General features: G+C 38.3%; 1 protein-coding gene across 1 annotated transcript in view; it reads right to left on the bottom strand.

Moving 5' to 3' along the window:
- LOC103039544 (segment polarity protein dishevelled homolog DVL-3) overlaps positions 1-17,253 on the bottom strand; it is a 62,868-nt gene extending 45,615 nt beyond the window's left edge. Inside the window, exon 1 of the mRNA XM_022665970.2 lies at positions 16,759-17,253. Coding sequence (XP_022521691.2) covers positions 16,759-16,919 — 161 coding nt within the window. The 5' untranslated portion in view covers positions 16,920-17,253. The remainder of the gene's footprint in view (positions 1-16,758) is intronic.
- Positions 17,254-21,289: the final 4,036 nt, after the last annotated feature.

Below are 21,289 nucleotides of genomic sequence, written 5' to 3'. Positions count from 1 at the left end.
TGTGTGTGTGTGAGAGTGTGTGTGTGTATGTGTGTGTGTGTGTATGTGTTTGAGTGTGTGTGTGTGTGTGTGTGTGTGGACAGCCCCATTGATTTGTGAGCAGAGCTGACCACTAATAAAGAGGCCGTCTCTGTTCATATCCACTATGATCTGATTTACTCCAGAAAACAGCAGACGAATAGAGAGAAACCCTGACCTCCAGCAGAAAGAGGGGGATGGGGAGACAGACAGACATACAGACAGACAGGCATTTGCTGTTTGTGCTGCTATTTGTAAAAATATTGTTGGGTTGTTGTGAGGTGTTATCTTGTGAGTAAAGTTGAACACTTGCAAGTGTGCCAGTGTTAATTTTGACAACAAATTTTGATTTAGTTTTAGTCATGGTCTTGTGACAAATGGCATTTAGTTGTAGTTTTATCTGAATTTTTTGTTTTAGTCTAGTTTTAGTCGACTAATTATCATAAGAATATAGTCGTATAAAACTACAGTCAGTTTAGACAACTAAAATGTAAAGGGTGAAAATGTCATTCTTTTTTTAATCAGATCTCTTGAATTATTAACTATACACTTATACGAAATAAAACATTTATTTTTTGTACAATTTTATGTAGTGTTTTACCCATTTTCTCCCCAATTTTACTCAGCCAATTACCCAACCTACTTATTAGGACTCTTTTTTTTTTTCGCTGATGCAGCATTGACAAGTAGCATCACAGCGCTGATACATCAGCTCACAGACGCCCTGTGCTGGGAACATCACCCTTTGGAGTGATGTGGGGAGAGAGCGCCATCTACTGTACCCACCCAGAGGGAGCAAGGCCAACCGTGCTCTCTCGGGGCTCCGGCAGCTGATGGCAAAGCTGCATGAGTGGGGGTTCCAACCTGCGACCTCCCGCTCATAGTGGCAGTGCTTTAGACCGCTGGACCACTCAGCATCCCCCTCGAAATGAAACATTTATTAATCCGTTGTGCGCTGCGTTTACAGGCACAAGCCCAACCATGTGAATGGAGGCCATGAGGTTACCTCGTGTTTACTCCTGCCCCTCCCCCTCACGCTCCCCCTCCACCTCGCGCTTCTCAGGCAGCAGCAGTCTGTCACTCACACAGACACAGAGACAGCGCTGTGTATCTAATCAAAACACTGCAACATGACGTGTTTGATTTAATTGCCTTAAGTGATATCGCACGTCCCGGATGTGAATATTGTGCATGTGCACATCGTGATGATGATGCTTAAACGATACATCAAACGATACATTAAACGACGTTCCTATACAGCCTCCTTGGAATCATTTCGTCCTTAAAACTGGCCTCATACTAAGATAAGGACCCTTTCAAATAAGATGATTCTCATGCAAATGTGTCCAAATATGATGTTCTAATTCACACTGACTTGATAATAATTTAAATTTGTACCAAAATAATCAAATAACACATAATTGTAGGGAAATTTGAGATGTGATGAAGCACTAAACCATGTTCTGAATAACTGTGATCAGACCACATCACTCTCGGATTAGAGAAAAGCCCTGAGAGGAAAGGTGGAGTAAATGGGAGGGGTGGGATCACTGTCTAAAACTCTCAGAGACAGCACTTTCTCCTACTGTCCACCGAGACCCTTTACACACACACACACACACACACACACACACAGGCCCAAAAAATTGAGAAAATGCCAACACACTGAGCCACGGTATGGATAAAAGGCCCACCGAGACCCCAAAACACACACACACACACACACACACAATGCAAATACGCGGTACAAAATGCACACACATCCAATATGCAAATCCCTCTAATACACAGCGAGTTGTAGGTTGGCGCTCCCACCAGGGACAGAACAAGACAGGAAAATAAAGCAGGAAAAGTAGGTCAGTCTCCTTCACAGAAACATAAAATCAGCCAGACAGAAAGAACCGGCCTGCCAGCCAAACACACACACACACACACACACACTGCTCAGACCTGCAGCACACTGACCACTCACAACACCGACACACACACCGACACATCAGCATGATGATACACAACAGCAGGACACGAGACATATGTACTAATGGACAAAAGTACTAGTACTAGTGCATCTCAAAAAAATGTGAAACTCATATATTATATAGATGTATTACACACAGAGTGATTATGGCTTACAAACAATGAAAACCCAAAAATCGGTGTCTCAGAAAATTAGAATATTATATAAGACCAATTGGTACTTTTGGCAGTGTGGGCAGTGTGCCAAGTCCTGCTGGAAAATGAAATCTGCTGTACGATTTTTGCGGGAAAACAAAACTGCACTGACTTTAGACTTGATAATAAAACACAGTGGATCAACACCAGCAGATGACAGACATGTCTCTCCAAACCATCACTGATTGGTGGAAACTTCACACTAGACCTCGAGCAGTTTGGACTGTGTGTCTCTCCACTCTTCCTCCAGACTCTGATCCCTTGATTTACAAATGAAATGTAAAATGTACTGATGATCAGTGATGGTTTCAGCAGTGAGTGTAAGTTAAAGTAGCTGAATGCTGTATTCATTAGAAGGGCCGTCCACTAACTTTTGTACATACAGTCCTACACTGTGCACTCGTGCTGCTGTCAGGAGGAACATGCTCTCTAATCCTGACCTGGATTATTATCTGTACAAATAAAAACCCTGCAAATACATCAAAACAAACAAACACACTCATACACACACACACACACACACACACACACAGAAATCCCTATGATTTGTACTTCACTTCTAATACAAACTTGTACACAGATGTGGTTTGCAGTGTGTGTGTGTGTGTGTGTGTTTGTGTGTGTGTGTGTGTGTGTGTGTGAGAGGATGCCAGATGTGTTTTAAGAGAAACTCAAGCTCTTTAAATCTTCATCATCTGTGAGTCTCTGCTGTAAGGCTAAAGGCCAAAAAGTGAGGAAGAGAGAGAGAGAGAGAGAGAAAGAAAGAATAAAAGTTAAAGAGAGGTTTAGAGAGAGAGAGAGAGTAAAAGTTAAAGAGAGGTTTAGAGAGAGAGAGAGAGTAAAAGTTAAAGAGAGGTTTAGAGAGAGAGAGAGAGTAAAAGTTAAAGAGAGGTTTAGAGAGAGAGAGAGAGAGAGAGAGAGAGAAAGAATAAAAGTTAAAGAGAGGTTTAGAGAGAGAGAGAGAGTAAAAGTTAAAGAGAGGTTTAGAGAGAGAGAGAGAGTAAAAGTTAAAGAGAGGTTTAGAGAGAGAGAGAGAGAGAGAGAGAGAGAGAGAAAGAATAAAAGTTAAAGAGAGGTTTAGAGAGAGAGAGAGAGAGAGAGAGAGAGAGAGAGAGAGAGAGAGAGAGAGAGAGAGTAAAAGTTAAAGAGAGGTTTAGAGAGAGAGAGAGAGAGAGAGAGAGAGAGAGAGAGAGAAAGAATAAAAGTTAAAGAGAGGTTTAGAGAGAGAGAGAGAGAGAGAGAGAGAGAGAAAGAATAAAAGTTAAAGAGAGGTTTAGAGAGAGAGAGAGAGAGAATAAAAGTTAAAGAGAGGTTTAGAGAGAGAGAGAGAGAGAGAAAAGGATACAGAGTTAGAAAGAAAGAGATAGAAAGTGTGTAAGAGAGAGAGGGAGATACGAGTTAAAAGAGGGAGAGATATACAGAGAGACAGAGTTAAAAAACGAGAGAGCAGGAGAGAGAGGTTTGAAGAGGGAAAGAGACAAGGGGATTCAGAGTTAAAAAGCAAGGGAGAGAGAGAGTGAGAGAATGAGAGAGAGAGAGAGAGACAGATTTAAAAAGCCAAAGAAAGAGAGAGACAGAGAGGCAGAGTGAGAAAATGATAGAGAGAGGGATACAGTTAGAAGAGGGAGAAAAAGAGAGAAAGAAAGAGAAAGAGAGAGCGAGAGAGAGAGAGGGGGGTAAATAGTTAAAAAGCGCGAGAGAGAAAGAGGTAGAGTGAGAGAATGAGAGAGAGAGGGATACAGGGTCAGAATAGGGAGAGAGAGAGAATGAGATAGAGAGAGAGGGTGAGAGAGATACAGAGTTAGAAAGTAATAGAGAGAGAAAGAGAGGGAGAGAGAGAGAAAAAAGGATACAGAGTTAGAAAGAAAGAGATAGAAAGTGTGTTAGAGAGAGGGGGAGATAAGAGTTAAAAGAGGGAGAGATATACAGAGAGATAGAGTTAAAAAACGAGAGAGCAGGAGAGAGAGGTTTGAAGAGGGAAAGAGACAAGGGGATTCAGAGTTAAAAAGCAAGGGAGAGAGAGAGGGAGAGAATGAATGAGAGAGAGAGACAGATACAGATTTAGAAAGCAAAAGAAAGCAAGACCGAGAGGCAGAGTAAGAAAATTAGAGAGAGGGGGATACAGTTAGAAGAGGGAGAAAAAGAGAGAGAGAGAGAGAGGGTTACAGGGTTAGACAGCGAGAGAGAAAGAAAGAGAGAAAGAACGAGAGAGAACGAGAGAGGGGGGGAGTTAGAGGGAGAGTTGAAGAGAGGTTTAGAGAGAGCATTATAGAGTGATAGAGAGAATGACAGAGAGAGACTTTAAAAGCTTTAAGAGACAGAGTGAAAGAGCTAGTGAAATAGAGAGAGAAAGAGAAAGAGAGAGAGAGAGAAAGGGAGAGAATGAGAGATGTCAAACAGATCAGTTCTGAAGTCTAAATCCAGCAGTACAGTTACTCTGAGGTCAGTATGGTTGGTAATCTGCCTCAGATAAACTTCACTGCAGATTATTAGGTTTTATGAGATAATGCTGGCTGTGATGAGCCTCTGATGGATGTAAGATGGCAAAAATATTAGATCTTAATACTTTTTACATTTTTACAATGTACAATATTAAAGTACAGTATTTCAGCAGGACAATGCTCGTCCACATATTGCTGCTGTTTAAACAACCTGAGCCTTGAAGACACTGCAGATACTAAACCATGTCCAGCTGCTGCATCTCCAGATCTATCACTGATGATTGTATATGTGTGGGATGCGTTACTATTGGACGCTCTATCAACACTCCTAACACCCCTTCCACACAATCTGCAGCAGGAACTGTGTGAGAATGTTGGAGATGAATGGATCTGATGAATCTGTGAGCTAATTGGTTGGCGAGATGATCCTGGAGATACAGGTAGAGCATGTTTAAAAGGCTTATAACTGGAGTTTAAAGCGATAAAAAAATGATGTCTGCGATGCTGAGACATTTGATGTAAATGTGCGTTGAGGACATAAGTACATATTTTAGTATAAAACTGATCAGATATTTAGATATAAAACTCTCGTTTTGCTCAGTTGCTCCATATTGGACTCATTCATGTTGGACTCACTTTAAGTGCGTATTCTCCTCTATAAAGATTCTTTGGCATGACATCACTAGTTCTAGTGTGTATATAGTAGGGGTGGGCAATATTATATCGTATACAATATATCGTGACAGAAATATCATGATATTAAAAATCCATATCGTGATAATAGAGCTGTTCTGTCTTAAAAGGAGTCTATTATTTACTGTGAAGCTTTAGGTTTATATATTGTATAATATAAGTTTAGTTTGCAGTTTATATGCATGCACTAAATATTCTGCAATATTTTTTGCTGCATTATATTATTTTATGCTATATTATTTAACGTTATTTTGCCACATTATGATTATACTGTTATACTCTTATACTATATTCCTGAAATGAATAAATTATTTAAATTTTTTTCTCTATCGCCAAGTATATCGATATTGCAAACATACCCTGAAATATCGTGATATTATTTTAGAGCCATATCGCCCACCCCTAGTATATAGTTCTCGTCTGTGTATAATCTGGTGTGTTTTCATGACAAAACATGTTTCTGGAGAGCAGTGAGGTGAGAAATCAGTAAGAAATCATGTAATTTGTGACCCCGTGTCACAGATCAGTCTCAAAGTCTCAAAAAATGAAGGATTTAGGATTACAGCACAACCAGTCGAGTAGTGTGAACAGCACAATGACTGACCACTCATAAAGTCTTGTAGTGTGAACCTGGCATTATAGAGTTCAACTCAATAACAAATAGATTTTTTTGGATTGTTTTGGCCACTCCCTGCACAAGCAGCAAGCTGATTGGTTGGTTTCTGCTGAAAGGCTGGACTTAATTCTTAAAACAAGAGTCTCCTCATTAATACGGTCTTTGCTGTAGCTCAGAAGCCTGATGTTTTATGATTGGTGTTGTTGGTCGAGAGGCTTTAAAATTCTGTCTGCTGTTCAATATGGTGCTCAATCAGGGCCGACTCACTGGCGGCAGGTCCTCCATCTGTCCGTATATAGCCTGTGTGTGAGTGTGTGTGTATGTGTGCTGTGATGATAATTATGATGTTAATGGCTACACTGTCCATGCAGCTGCTATGGGAGAGTCCCGGGGGGGGCTAATGCCCCCCACACACAGACGAGCGAGACATGGCCAGCTGGTCTGAACACTTCCTGAAGATCCAGCCTTTCTTTATAGCAGCTGATTTATCAGTCTTTTAAACTTTGGTAACTCAATGGTGGAACTCAATGCTGTCGCCATGTTTTCCTTCTAATTCAGCAGGTCTTGACGATGGATGTTGGTGGGGGTTAAGTTAAATAAAGCTAAGCTAAGCTAAGCTTAGTAAACAAAACTGTAATTGTAAAAAAAAAAAAAAATCTTTTAAAGTCAAACGAGCACTGCATTTTGATCTACACATATTTCTCTCCTGAAAAACTGTTTTTGTGGGTGAGTGAAGTGCTTTCATTTATTTACAGTAAGCTTAGATTTCCAGATTTTCACTAAGGCTGGGTGCAGCAGCATTAGAATAAGCGCCTAACAGTAAATGAAGTAAGCAAAGCAAACAGTCCGATATACTCGCCTTTGCCTTTTCACTTACTTTACTTTTCTGCCATTTTCAGGCAAATAACTTTTATTTAAAAGATTTTTTAAATATTCAGTGCATCACTAATATACAATAATAGTTCTTAGGGGTACTGCATAGTACCTACACTTTTCACTACCAGAGTTTTTATTACCTACAGCTACATAATATAGACAAAGATAGACAAGACCTGACAAGACAAGACAACCATGTACAGCTCTAGAAACAATTAAGAGACCACTTCAGTTTCTGAATCAGTTTCTCTGACTGTTATTTATAGGTTTATGTTTGAGTAAAATGAACATTGTTGTTTGATTCTATAAACTACAGACAACATTTCTCCCAAATTCAAAATAAAAATATCGTCATTTAGAGCATTTATTTGCAGAAAATGAGAAATGGCTGAAATAACAAAAAAGATGCAGCGCTTTCAGACCTCAAATAATGCAAAGAAAACAAGTTCATATTCATAAAGTTTTAAGAGTTCAGAAATCAATATTTGGTGGAATAACCCTGGTTTATAATCACAGTTTTCATGCATCTTGGCATCATGTTCTCCTCCACCAGTCTTACACACTGCTTTTGGATAACTTTATGCTGCTTTACTCCTGGTGCAGAAATTCAAGCAGTTCAGTTTGGTGGTTTGATGGTTTGTGATCATCCATCTTCCTCTTGATTATATTCCAGAGGTTTTCAATTTGGTAAAATCAATGGGCCCAACACTGGTGGGTATTGAACCCACAACCTTGTCATTGATGGCCTGATGCTCTAACCACTGAGCCACCGCTGCCCCCAAGTATTAGGACCCCTGCACAATCACCATTTCTTCTAAAATAAAGGTTATTAAAAGAGTTTAACCTTGTTTTTGTTGGAGTAACTGTCTCTACGGCACATTTGCACATTCATTTAAAGGGGTGTTCATTTTGATAAACACTGTATAAGGAATTATAGAGGGGTTAAATCAGTGTAGCAGCTCTGTAGCAGCAGCAGCTCTGAATGAACTGTGTTAGCCTGCAGTGAATCAGGATGAGGAGAAGATGAAAGGAAGACAGCGTGGATAAAAGAAAGCAGAACAGCAGGGGCGTCGTACTCATACAGCTCACTTACACGCTCACACAGACTCTTTACACACTCACACACACACTCACACACACTACACAGCTCAATAGGGGTTATTAACGATGAGTAAGATCTTATTATGAAGCCTACAACATAGCAGATTAGCCACAATGCTAAAACAGCTGGACTGGCGATGCTAATAGTAATGGATTACTAGCTAATAGCTGATAACAGGTTGATGCGTATGTGCTGGTTAAATTAGTAGGCTCTGGGGTGAACTATCTTTACGATAACAAAATTTTCAGGACGATATAATGTCCCAGAAATTATTGCGATGAGCGATAATATTGTCATTTAAAAGGCGCACTATAGAAATTGCTTTTCCTGCTTCTGGGCTCCCAGAAGAAATAATTTTATTTCAAAATTTTCCCATTTTCTTCCCAATTTACACGGCCAATTGCCCAACCCACTCATTAGGACTCCCCCTATCACTAGTGATGCCCCAACACACCAGAAGCACATGCTTCCTCCGATACATGTGAAGCCAGCCACATGTGAATGCTGCTGATGCAGCATTACCGAGTAGCATCGCAGCGTTAACGCTCTAATACAAAAATATTTCAATGCCATAAATAACTAAAACAAATTAAGTACAACCACCCTGGGACTCTGTGGGTTCTGAGAAAACTGCACCAAATATTAAACAACAAAAAGTAACAACATATAGCTTCAAATAACATTTACGTTAATTCAACTTTTGTTTTTTAACTCTGCAGATTCCTTTTTCTTATCATATATGTATAATATGCAATAAAACACACATTATCATCCAAAAACACAAGTGTCCATATGATCAAAGACACAGATAGCTCAGCAGGACAGAGCTCTTACTATAAATGTATTTTTTAATGTATCTGTCAGACAAATTCAGAGTAAGGAACACCAGCATGTTTAGCGTGTGGGGCTTAATGCAGGATCTATCTGGGGGAACAATATTCATATTTAATATTCAACTCGGACAATAGGGCTGGATAGTTGTACTTTAAATGAGATCTCGGCTTCGTTTCCACTGTTTTGAAACAAAGTCAACATACCGGCTCATTCACGTTGATGGTTCTCCAAAGTCTTTAGTCTGTAGTAAAGCTGTAGTGGTGGAACAGATGGTGTTACTGCTGTTACTCTCTACTGCAGCAGCATTTACACACTTACAGCACATTCACACTTTCACCATCATCATAATAACTAGAAAAAGACACAGATAAAACACAGAGAACTCTGTAACTATTAAAAGTAGAAGTTCTTTCTTTTCTTTAGAGAAATTACAGATGAAGCCAGAGAGCGGTGAGTACTGTTTTCTACACCTTCAAATAAAGACTCTTAGAAACTGGAGAAAAAAAACTGATACAGGAAGATGTCTGGCTGACCCACATGGAAACAGCAGCTTTAGCTTTAGTGAGCAAGAGAGTAAATGTGTTTAAAGGCTGTAACTTTTAAAGAGCTTTAACTCATGGGTTAACTCTAATGCGGCTCTAATAATAGTGACCGTTTTCTCGAGCAGTCCCTGCTGTTTCGCTTGTACGCAAGTTGTAACTTGGTTCTAAATGTTTACTGTTCAAAAATACACATTATCAAGGTTATCAATATCATTATTATTATCATTATTATCAATATCATTATTAAGGGCCGGTTTTCCAGTGTGACAAATTCAGGTGTCAGGTAGTGACCAGCTCTCTCACACACTTTCACAATATCGTCCAGCTCTGAGAGAGACTGTACTGAAATAAAGATATGCTATTCCACCTTTCTTCACATAACTCACCAGCATGCATGTCATCCAAACACTTTCCTGGCAGAACCTGAGGTCACTGAGCTACAGGACGATTCCCAGAACAGCGAGGAGAGAGAGAGAGAGAGAGACAGGTATAGAGAGGCAGGTTAAAGGGCAGAGGATAAAGGTTTAGTGCCTTTCTGCCGTCATAAATACCACCTCTCACTGAAATATGAAGGTGAGGCGTGTGTGAGACAGGTCGAGAGACACTCAGACAGAGGGAGAGAGAGACGGAGATAAGGCAGGAGGTCAAAAGAGAAGTAACCTCGACTTCAAGATGAACTTCAACTTGCCGCAACACAACTTCTTAGGGACGCTGTAGTGATAAATTCACAACTCAGCACCTCCAGCTTCCAGCACAGCAGCAGAAACACTGCTAACATAACCAAATAGACATGTATGGAGTACTAGAGAGCCAGGCTTGAGTAAAAGTACAAGTGGCAGTACTAAAGTATTTCACATTTCTTGTACTTACGTACTGCAATAGTTTATCGTAAAATATGGTACTGAAGTACTGAAAGTAAAAGTTCTCAGAGTGAAAGGCAGAACATGAGCAGCCATATCTGAGGAGCTCCTGCTGCTGTTCCTCACTGTATGAGTGTTTTTATCCATGTAAAACAGAAAAACAACAGCAAACAGCCATTATTCCCTCAGAGAAGAGACAAATAGAATTGTGTAATCGATCCACAGCTCTGAGAGTAGTTCTTCTTGTCCCCCAGACGAGCCCAGAAAAAAGCTTTAAGAGCAGTAACTATAGCCCTTTTAAATATAATAATACTGTAGCTTGAATGATCATTTTAAGGCACACTGAACTGCATGTATTTGTTAACTGGAGAAAGAAGGGAATTGTGGCTGATTTTAATACTGTAACGCCTCTAATGGCTTCAATAATAACATACTGTAAATTGATATTAAACTTGTGTCCTACTTGTGCAATAGAGCTTTTGAGAAATATCTCTTTAAATACTTAAACAATAAGTTGTATAGGTCTATTTATAGTGTTTAAAATGAAGATGTGTTAAAGTTGGTGGCGTATCTCTGTTTAAGGTCTGTTGTTAACATTCTTCAGCTGTTTTTCTGCTAATAAAGTCTGATTTCTTCATATATTGTGTAATTTTGTGGGACAAAGTAAATCCAATACTAATTAATGCCTTAATTCAAATCCTTAATGTTTTATATTATATGTACTCCTAACAAACCTATATTAAAAGCCCAGTCATGCACAATAATAAAAAATATAATAAACATTATATAGCACTTGTTTACAGTATTTTGGTCTCTACCTCCATTTAAACAAGTAGGAGGCTTGCCTGGTATTAGGGGATATAAAAGTGGCAATATAGCCTGCTAACTGACTCTGTGTAAATAATTCATGATGAATGGACCAAAAGAAATGCTCTCAAACTACTTTTATAAAACCTTTTTTCATTGACTGACATCAATTCAAAACTAAGACTATTATCTTTAGTTACTTTCTTTTCCTGTAAATTCATTTACGTACAAGGACTCCCACCCTGTACACACACCTGTCTCACCCTCTACACATAAAGAACATATAACCGAGACTCCTGAGGGTTAAATAAAGTTCAGTGCTGTATCACATGTCCATTATAAACACTGTAAACTAAATAACACAGCAAAAACTGCTTTTACACAAAATCAGCCTCATATATATTCATCCAGCTGATCTATTACCCCACCCACCATCTCTCAACCCACTAATCTCAACTGTGTGACACCAGCAACACACACACACACACACACACACACACACTCACTCACTCCAGGCCATGTTGTGTCACATTAGCTGAGAGAATGGACAGAACAATGACCTGCTGTTCACCTGGACGAGACAGAAATGACAGGACCCCAGGTACTGGATCTGGATATGATCTCGTTTAACTGGTTGTGTGTGTGTGTGTGTGTGTGTGTAGTAGGGAAAGAACAGTATGGTTTAACCTCTTAAATAAGCAGGATCAACCAGTGGATCTGAGTAAATAAGGGATTAATGATTTACCAGTATAAAATGAAGTAATATAATACAATAAATTAAACTGTTCTAATGTTAATTTAATAAAACTTAAATCAAATAAAATATATATATATGGTTTTAAAGTACTGTATTAGTAACTATCATAGTTTCTTCTGAAATCAAGGCTTTTAAAAATCCGGTACATCGGGTAAACTGAATACTCTAAAACTACTACTCTAAATTGATCTGGTGTCTATGTGTAAAGTGTGTGATATGTATTTAAGCTATATGTATGACTGTGCCCAGATATGGATTGACACCATAAAAAACGTAATTATGCAGCATTTTTGGGTTTCTAGAAAAGCACTTCATAAGTGTGAAAATACAAGTATGAGCAACTATCAGTTTTTAAATATCGGCTGATGATTGTAAAAAATAGCAATTATTGACCAATACCAATACGATAAAAATTTCATGGTGCATAACCCTACTTTTACTAATTAAAAATTAATGGTGTTACTTAAACTACGTTATTGAAATGTATTTACTGAATTACAGTCAAGAGATCATCAATTAGACTTTTCTAGTAACAATGTACTTATAGACGAAGAAGAAAGATATTCAACGGAAGTCAATGGTAACATATGACCCGTCAGAATTATATTAGAAGTATAAATAAATACATAATTCCTAGAATTTGCTTTTTTACTACCACAGATATTGTGAAGTATTGTAGAAAATTGTTTTGTGATATATTAAAGTATCGCAGTATCATAAGATGCCCTGTGATTCACATCCCTATTTATTACTAGTTAATAGTTGATATATGCAATTGAATGTTTTTTATCAAGAGAAAAGGGAAATTTACAAGGATCCTGACTTTTTATTTGAGCTAAACTTCTGATAAGGCACAGTTTAATCTGATATGTTAGCTAGATAATATACTGCTATGAACTAATGCTGTCTCTGCTGCTCCATGCTGTTTACACACTAAGAGTGCGGTATGTGCAGCGCTCACTGCTCGCAGCCACGACACTCTGTTTACTACATCATCATGCATTCTTTATTCCAGCGTCCCACGTTGGTTCGTTTTAATTTACACTACTAATATAAATATATCTGCATTTTATATTTCTTACATTCAATCTTTTATTTACATTTAAATATCCACTATAAAAACTTGCGTCTTAATAAGAACAAGTGCAATTAATCGCAGTCACAGAATATTGCTTTGATTAATTAGACTACATTTTTTAATCTATTGACTCCACTATTTGCAATACATTATTGGTTTTAAACACTTTAGCACTGTATTTCAATAATAGATCACTGATACTGAACACTGTGATGATCCTGGTCTCTGATATAATGATGAAACATCTTCAATCCCCAGAGTAAAGTCGGGTAGTGTAATATAGTGTATATGAGAAGCTGCTGGCAGTGTGTGAACAGTAAATAAGAGAGTTTAGTAACTGATACTGTTCACAGGAGACTGGAGGCGACAGAGCGGCTCGACCTGCCAAGACATCTGCTCTGCACCTCCCACTCCACACGACCTGCCGTGATTTACACACCTCCAACACTTACACACTGATATTAACTACACTTTTTAAACACGGTTATCACCAGAACTGAGACAAATAAGAAACATAAAACATACAACGATTTAAATCTCTAACAGCCTGTAACAACACTGACATATACACAAGCAAACACTGCACTAGTAATGCATATATTATTTACATAGAAATTAGGAATGCTGTGAATCAGGTCTGTCTTAATAGATTTATTAATTTTAATTCTTAAAACTAAATTAAAAGGTATTTAAATGTATATTTTAATATCTTTCTCTTATAGAAACGGCCTGCTCAGAAAAGTTCACCACCTGGATTTAAATAGGTAAGAAATTTGATATAAATAAATTCGATATCCTGATGCACACATCTCTCTCTAACTCAGTCTCTCCCTCTCTCGCACGCTCTCTCGCTCACTTGCACTTTCTCTCTCTCTCTTTCACTCGCACTGTCTCACACTCTCATGTTGTTTCTTCCTCTCTCACTCACTTGTTTCTTCCTCTCTCGCTCACTTGCGCTCTCTCTTCCTCTCTCGAGCTGTCTCTCCTTCTTTCAGTTTCTATCCCTCTCTCCTGCTCTCTCGCTCACTTGCGCTGTCTTTCCCTCTCTCTCGCTGTTTCTCCCTCTCCACTGTCTCTCCCTCTTTTGCTCACATGCGTTGTCTCTTCCTCTCTCACACTGTCTCTCACTCACGCTGGCTTTCACTCTCTCACAGTCTCTCCCTCTCTCGCACTGTCTCTCCCTCTCTCTCACTCTTTCACACTGTCTCTCCCTCTCTCGCACTGTCTCTCACTCACGCTGGCTTTCACTCTCTCACAGTCTCTCCCTCTCTCGCACTGTCTCTCCCTCTTTCACACTGTCTCTCCCTCTCTCGCACTGTCTCTCACTCACGCTGGCTTTCACTCTCTCACACTGTCTCTCCCTCTCTCGCGCTGTCTCTCACTCATGCTGGCTTTCACTCTCTCACAATGTCTCTCTCTCTCACGCTCTCTCGATCACTTGCACTGTCTCTTCCTTTCGCACACTGACTCTTGCGCTGTCTCTTCCTCTCTATCTCCCAAGCTCAAACAAGATTCAAGTATGATAATGAGATTACTTGAGTCAGCTGTTAAATAAATACGTTGTGTGGGAATAATTTTTTTGTTACAATTTACATAAAGGTATTAAAAAAAGTAAAAAAGTATATTTTGGGTATCTGTATCAGTATCAAAAGTTTTGAAAAGATACCCAGTCCAAGAATCTCCCATTGGTTAATAATTACTGCATGGGTTTATTATTGTTTCCGCTGGCAACAAGTTATTTAAATCTAGCTGATGCAGGGAGTAGCTTCTCATGTATTAAACCACATGTGGAAAGACTCATCTTGTGGTTGTAAACATACTATAATCGTTCTTTAAAGCAGTGTCAGAATGTATTAAAAACTATTCAGTGTAATAACTTTTGTAAAAACTCTTTAGATTAAATAATACGCTTCTGTAGAACTCAAGCTTTCATACCAAATCCACTCTGAATGAGTCAGTTCACATCTTTAAATACTATTAAATAACACAGAAATGCAGCAGAACTGGTGAATTCCCCTGTAGTTTGTGTAATAAGCTTTTAATAACTCAGAGAAGCTGATGAGGTTTAAGAGTGTAGAGCTCAGGCTGGGGGACTGTTGGATTTTCTGCCTCCTGTCTATAATGAATTTCTATTTCTTTTTGGTGTAAAGCTGTACGGGAACACAATTCCTTACAGAATGCAGTTTAGTATTCTGTAATGTCTTTAATATTAAATTTACAATGTAAAAAAATACAAAAGAACAGACTATTGCTTTCCTGCTTCTCCTTCCTCTCAAAATGTACCTTCCTACACCTGTCTGACCATCTGCTCACAATGGAAGCAACTCCCCTTGTCTTGTCCCAGGGGTCATCTCCTGCTCTTCCTTGCCATAACAATAAAACCAAAGGAAAAAAACAGTTAAATCAAATTATAGCTATAAAACCTCTGCTCAAGCCATCCTGCCTATATTTCTCTATTTCTAAAATTGATGCTATAAAAATGAGTGTTCAAGTACAGTATGATTTATTATTATTATTATTATTATTATTTCCAGCTAATATGAAATGATGAAATGATTGAAATGCCATATTTAACTGTTAGGGCATGTGTAAATATAAAGAAAGGGTGTTTGTATATATGAGAATATACTATGCTCAGAGGAAATATGTGATGATTTGTAAAGGGATAGCAAGCTATAATTTAGCTATAATCTGATTTTATACATTAAACACTGAAATGTAGGAAATGTTATAAAGTAAATGTTATATATGTATTAATTTCATGTATTTTTATAGGATTTATAGTTTTAAAAGTCGTCCAAAAGGTTGAAAAAGTCATGTGTGACACAGCAAATGAGGTTTTCCTAAGAAAAGCTCACTTCAGCATCTTATTCAACAGCTTCTTTTCGAATTGTCCGTTCCACCTTAAATAAAGGATCCAAACTTAAGCAGCAGCGAGTGCCATAATACAAAAGCTGCCCTGTTTAAGGTGGATCAAACAATTCGACAGGAATGGAAATATGGAATATGCTGAAGGAAAGAAGGGGTGATGGGTGAAGGGATAGCAAGCTATAAATTAAATATAATCTGATTGTACCTATTTAACACTGGAATTTAAGATTTTTATAGTATAAATTACGATGTATGGTCTTAAAACAGATTACAAAGTCCAGAAAATAATGTAGTTATGACACATAGCAAAAAAAGCTCAATCAACAGTTTTATTTTCGAATTGTCCATTCCACCTTAAATACAGGAGCGAACTCCAGTAGTTGCGCTTTACCGCTGCTAGTGCCATAATACAAAAGCTGCCCTGTTTTTAAGGTGGACCGGGCAATTAGAAGCCATGGAACTATGCTAGAGGAAAGGTGGGGTGATTTGTTAAAGCTGCAACCTATATGTTAAGATATAATCTAATTGTATCCATTAACACAGGAATTTAGTAACTTTTCAAACTTTAAATTACAATGTATTGTCTTAAAATACTTTACAAAGTCTAGAAAATAAAAGCCAAAAAATATCAGTTCAGCGTCTTTTTCAACAGCTTCTTCAATAGAATTTAAGAACAGTTATTAAAATGAAATTAGGATTTATAGAAAGTATAGTCTTATAAGGCTTTATAAGGTTCAGAAAGTAATGTATGACACACAGCACATTAGGTTTTGTTAATAACACCCTATCTTATTCAACAGCTTCTTAAATGGATTTTAAGAACAATTATAAAGTAGAAATAAGGATTTGTAGAATGTGTAGTCTTAAAATGCTTTATAAGGTTCCAAAAAAAGCAAATGAGGTTTTCGTTATAACGTTCAATCTTATTCAACAGCTTCTTTTAAAATTCTCCGTTCCACCTTAAATATAGGAGCCAGATTCAGCAGTTGCGTTCCTACCGCTGCTAGTGCCATAATACAAAAGCTGCCCTATTTTTAAGGTGGACCGGACAATTCGAAGACATGGAAATATGGAATATACTAGATCCTTACCCGAAATCATCGTCCATTGATTTGAAGAAGAATTTGTAATTCGGCTTATTAAGGACATGTTTGAAGTCGGCCAGGGTGACCCTCTCGGCCGGGATGGGGAGTTTGACCAGGTAAGGTGTCTCCTGGTCGTCGAGGTGGTAGATGATCTTGGTCTCCCCCATGGCGGGCCGCTGGGGAGGAGCAGGCCGGGCGCATCCAGCCCCGAGTCCGTCCAGCAGCGCCTCTTCTCCGGCTGCAGTCTCCGCGCCGCTCCGCTCCGCTCAGGCTCCCGGACCCTAACCCGTAAAGCAGAGCGGTGAACCGTAACCCTCCGCGGGCGGGAATACCGACAGCAGGTAATATAGATCCCCAAACGCGGTTAAAGCGCCGCTTTTCTCCGGTACTCCTCGGTCCTTATGTCCAACCCGGGCTCGGTGTGGAGTTCGCAGCCCCGCTGCCCCGCAGCCCCACGGCGGACTGAGCGGCCCTGCTTTCTCCTCCTTCCCTTCCGAACAGCTGGAGAGCGGAGCCCCGTCAAACTACGGCGCCCACAGGCCGAGCTCGGTACTGCAGCTACTGTCAATGAATCACCTCAACTCATCTATTAGAATCATTAACAATGAAGAAAGACTGATACTGACTACATACAATCATCTATAGCACTTTACACTTTCACTCCTCTAATTATTTATATTTAATTCAGATCAACAAAGTACTTAAGTATTTAATTATACACGTATGTATTTATCTATAGTATCTGTTTACTAGTTGTTCTATTTGTTCGTCCTTCTGTTCATCCATCCATCCATCGCATCGGTACTAGTTGTTCTATCCATCTGTCTGTCCATCCATCCATCCACGCACAGTATATTTGTACTAGTTATTCTATTGGTCCGTCCATCCATCCATAGTATCTGTTTACTAGTTGTTCCATCCATCCATGCCCAGTATATTTTTACTAGTTAATCTCTCCATCTGTCCGTTTGTCCATCCATCCACAGTATCTGTTTACTAGTTGTTTTATCTGTCCATCCATTCATAGTATCTATTTACTAGTTGTTCTCTCCATCTTTGTCAATCCATCCATCCATCCATAGTATCTGTTTACTAGTTGTTCACCTGTCCATTCATCCAGATACAGTATGTTTACTAGCTGTTCCATCCACAGTGTCTGTTCACTAGTTATTTTATACATCCATCCATCCATCCATCCATCCATCCATCCATCTTCAGTATCTGTTTACCAGTTGTTCTATCCATCCATTAATAGTATCTGTTTACTAGTTGTTCTATCTGTCCGTCTATCCATCCATCCACCCATCAAGATACAGAATGTTTACTAGTTGTTTCATCTATCCATACATTCACAGTATCTGTTTACTAGTTATTCTATCCATCCGACAATCCTTCCATCTATCAATATACAGTATATGTTTACTAGTTATTCTATGTGTCGGACTATCCCATCTGTCCATCAATCCATCCATCATTTATTTATCATGTATTTTAATTTTGCAGTTGTTATGATGGCTGAGGCCAGATTCCAGATTCAGTTTGTTACAGTACAATAATAAGTCATGCTGCATACCCATATCTCTTGTTTTAGTAGCAGTAGTAAACATTCAGTATCTTGTGATCTAGCTGATATAATAAAGAACTGATTAAACAGACAAAGGTGTTGAATCGGGACTGGAAACACTGGACCTGCAGCTGAACTGGGTCTGTAAACTGGGTCTGTAAACTGGGTCTTTTGAATGATTTTTCTGTCCCTGAATAAAATACTGATTAAGAGGCTCCATCTAGTGGCTTAAACGTATTTCAATCTTCCTGCAGCTCTCAGTTCAGAGAACAATGAGACAATGAACACATTCATTTGATCCCTTTTATTCTCAGAAAAGGAAGGAAGAAACCAGTTATCTGAGATCATTAGGGCTACAGATGATCACGACTATATATTCTAGTATGCACCCCCACCACCACCCTCCTTACACACACACACACACATTCCATGACATTTAAAAGGTAATAAATTAGGCCTGTCACAATGATAAACGGCTTGGATGATATACTGCGTTATCCCAAAAGTAATTGCAATTAATGTTATTGTTGTAATTTAATAATAAACGACACTATTTAATGCCATTGCAGTAATGCAAATATAACATAACAATAGTTATAAATACTAACATAATATAATAACACCCTTACAAAAGACAAAATCATTTAGTTAATAATAGATAATAGTATATAATAGTAATATTAGCAACATTAACAGAGGGTTGCTATTATTAATGCACTGATCATGGTGCGGCAGGTAAATACTGAAGTAAATTTATTTGTATGTAAACAGTTAATACCAATGTTATTACTACAGGCCTAAAAGTAATGTTTTTCAGGCTGAAACAGGCTAATGTCATCCATATTCAGTGGAAGTGAATAGCAAGAGCAATTATATTATTATAGGCATAATTAGAAGGACTGCTTAGTTCATTCTTATTTCTTTTGAAGGGCCCATATATAACACTTTTCCCTGGAGTCTGTGTACAACAAAAACATCATAATTACATTGAAGTAATTAGTGATTTTGTGAGTTTGCCCATTTGAAAAAGACATGAACTGTCTATAATTTTAAGGGTAGGTAAATTTTAAGAGTGAAAGACAGAATATAAAAAATAAAATCTACCCCTATCAACCAATCAAGTTCTGGCTCCTACAGACCAGTTAGAAACTCCTAATCAATTGTTACAAGTATTAAAGAGAGCTGTCTTAATTTACCCACTGTATAAAAGACTCCTGTCCACAGACTCAATTAATCAATCAGACTCTTACTTCCACAACATGGGGAACACCAAACACCTTCCTATGGCTCTCAGGGACAAGATCGCAGACCTACACAAGGCTGGAATGGGCTACTAAACCTATATACCTAAGTAAGTGCTGGGTGAGAAGGAGACAACTGTTGGTGCAATAGTAAGAAAATGAAATAAATACAAAATGACAGTCAATCGACATCAATCTGATGCTCTATGCAAAATCTAATCTCATTGGGTATCCTTGATCATGAGGAAGGTGAGAGATCAGCCTAAAACTACATGCAGGGAACTTGTTAATGATCTCAAGGTAGCTGGGACCGTGGTCAGCAAGTAAACCATTGGAAACACATTACGCCCAAATGTATTAAAATATTGCAGAGCCCGCATGATCCCCCTGCTCAAGAAGGCACAAGTGCAGGCCTGTTGAAAGTTTGCTAATGAACACCTGGATGATTCTAAAAGTGATTGGGAGAAAATGCTGTGGTGAGATGAGCCAAAAATTGTGTTCTTTGGCATTAATTCAACTTGTGTGTTTGAATGACCCAAAGAACACTGCCCCTACTATCAAGCATGGAGGTGGGAACATTATGTTTTGGTGATGTGTTATGGTGTATTCTTGTGTTGATGTATATTTTTTTGTTGTTTTTTGTTTCTTTTCTAAAGGCACAAAAGTACTTTACTGAATCAATGGAAGAATTGATGGAGCCATGTACTGTAAAATCCTGAGCAACAAACCTTCTTTACTCAGCCAGGAAATTAAAACTAGGTTGTGGCTGGGTCTTCCAGCATGACAATGACCCAAAACATACAGCCAAGGCAAAAAAAAACAACAACAAAAAAAGAATGGCTCAAAAAGAAGGACATTAACGGAGAACTGTGAATGGTGTAAAATAGACTTTTGGTGTAGTAAAACATCATAAAACATACTTACCTTTGATGAAGGTAACGCCAACAGTTACTCCAACAAAATTAGAATAACCTCTTTTTAATACCCTTGATTTCAGACGAAACACTGTGAATGAGCAGGTGCCCCATTATTTGTGTTCATGTATAGTTTTTTTTTTGTTTTTTGTAACAGCTTAAAGACAATTATTTGAAATCAGGTGTTTTTTAACCATTTAAATGTCAAAAGATTCAATGCATCAACCTTTTTGATTACATTTTAAACACTACATGTGTATGTGCTACATTAGATTCGATTTAAAATATAAAATAAAAATGCTACAGGCCCTTAAAACCATAAATTAAAAAAAATTATACATTTGCATGGGGAAAAAAAAGAGATGCAAACAGGAAGACGAGGAAGATACTTTTTACATGACGTACTTTACAGCGATAGGTGATTTTTGCTTTTCTACAATACTGACATCATGACATTCAAATATGGCTTAAAGCAGTGATTCAAAACCATGATCTCTGAGGACCAAACTCCTCTGATCTGCATGTTTTAGTGGTTTCCTGCTCTAATGCTACACATTCAGTTCAAATTAGACTTGTTAATAAGTAAATTAGGTTAAATAGCTGAATCAGTTGATTTGAGAGAAGGATGTACACTTAAGGCTCAATCCCATTTTCCCCCTTCTACTCTGTTTTGAGTGTGGATGCCTAGGGGTAGGGTGTCTTAATTCTTGTTAGGCTATTGGGGGTAAGTGGGGTAAAATGTTAGTAGGGCTACATCTTCCTTCAAAGGAACAATCGAAATTATGCAGTCCCTTAAGTGACTTTGTATGTAAAAAAAA

The sequence above is a fragment of the Astyanax mexicanus genome, chromosome 9 (genome assembly GCF_023375975.1).
Source record: "Astyanax mexicanus isolate ESR-SI-001 chromosome 9, AstMex3_surface, whole genome shotgun sequence".
Classification (NCBI taxonomy): Eukaryota; Metazoa; Chordata; class Actinopteri; order Characiformes; family Acestrorhamphidae; genus Astyanax; species Astyanax mexicanus.
Note: the sequence above shows the minus strand (reverse complement) of the source record. Positions and strands in the feature narration are given on the sequence as shown.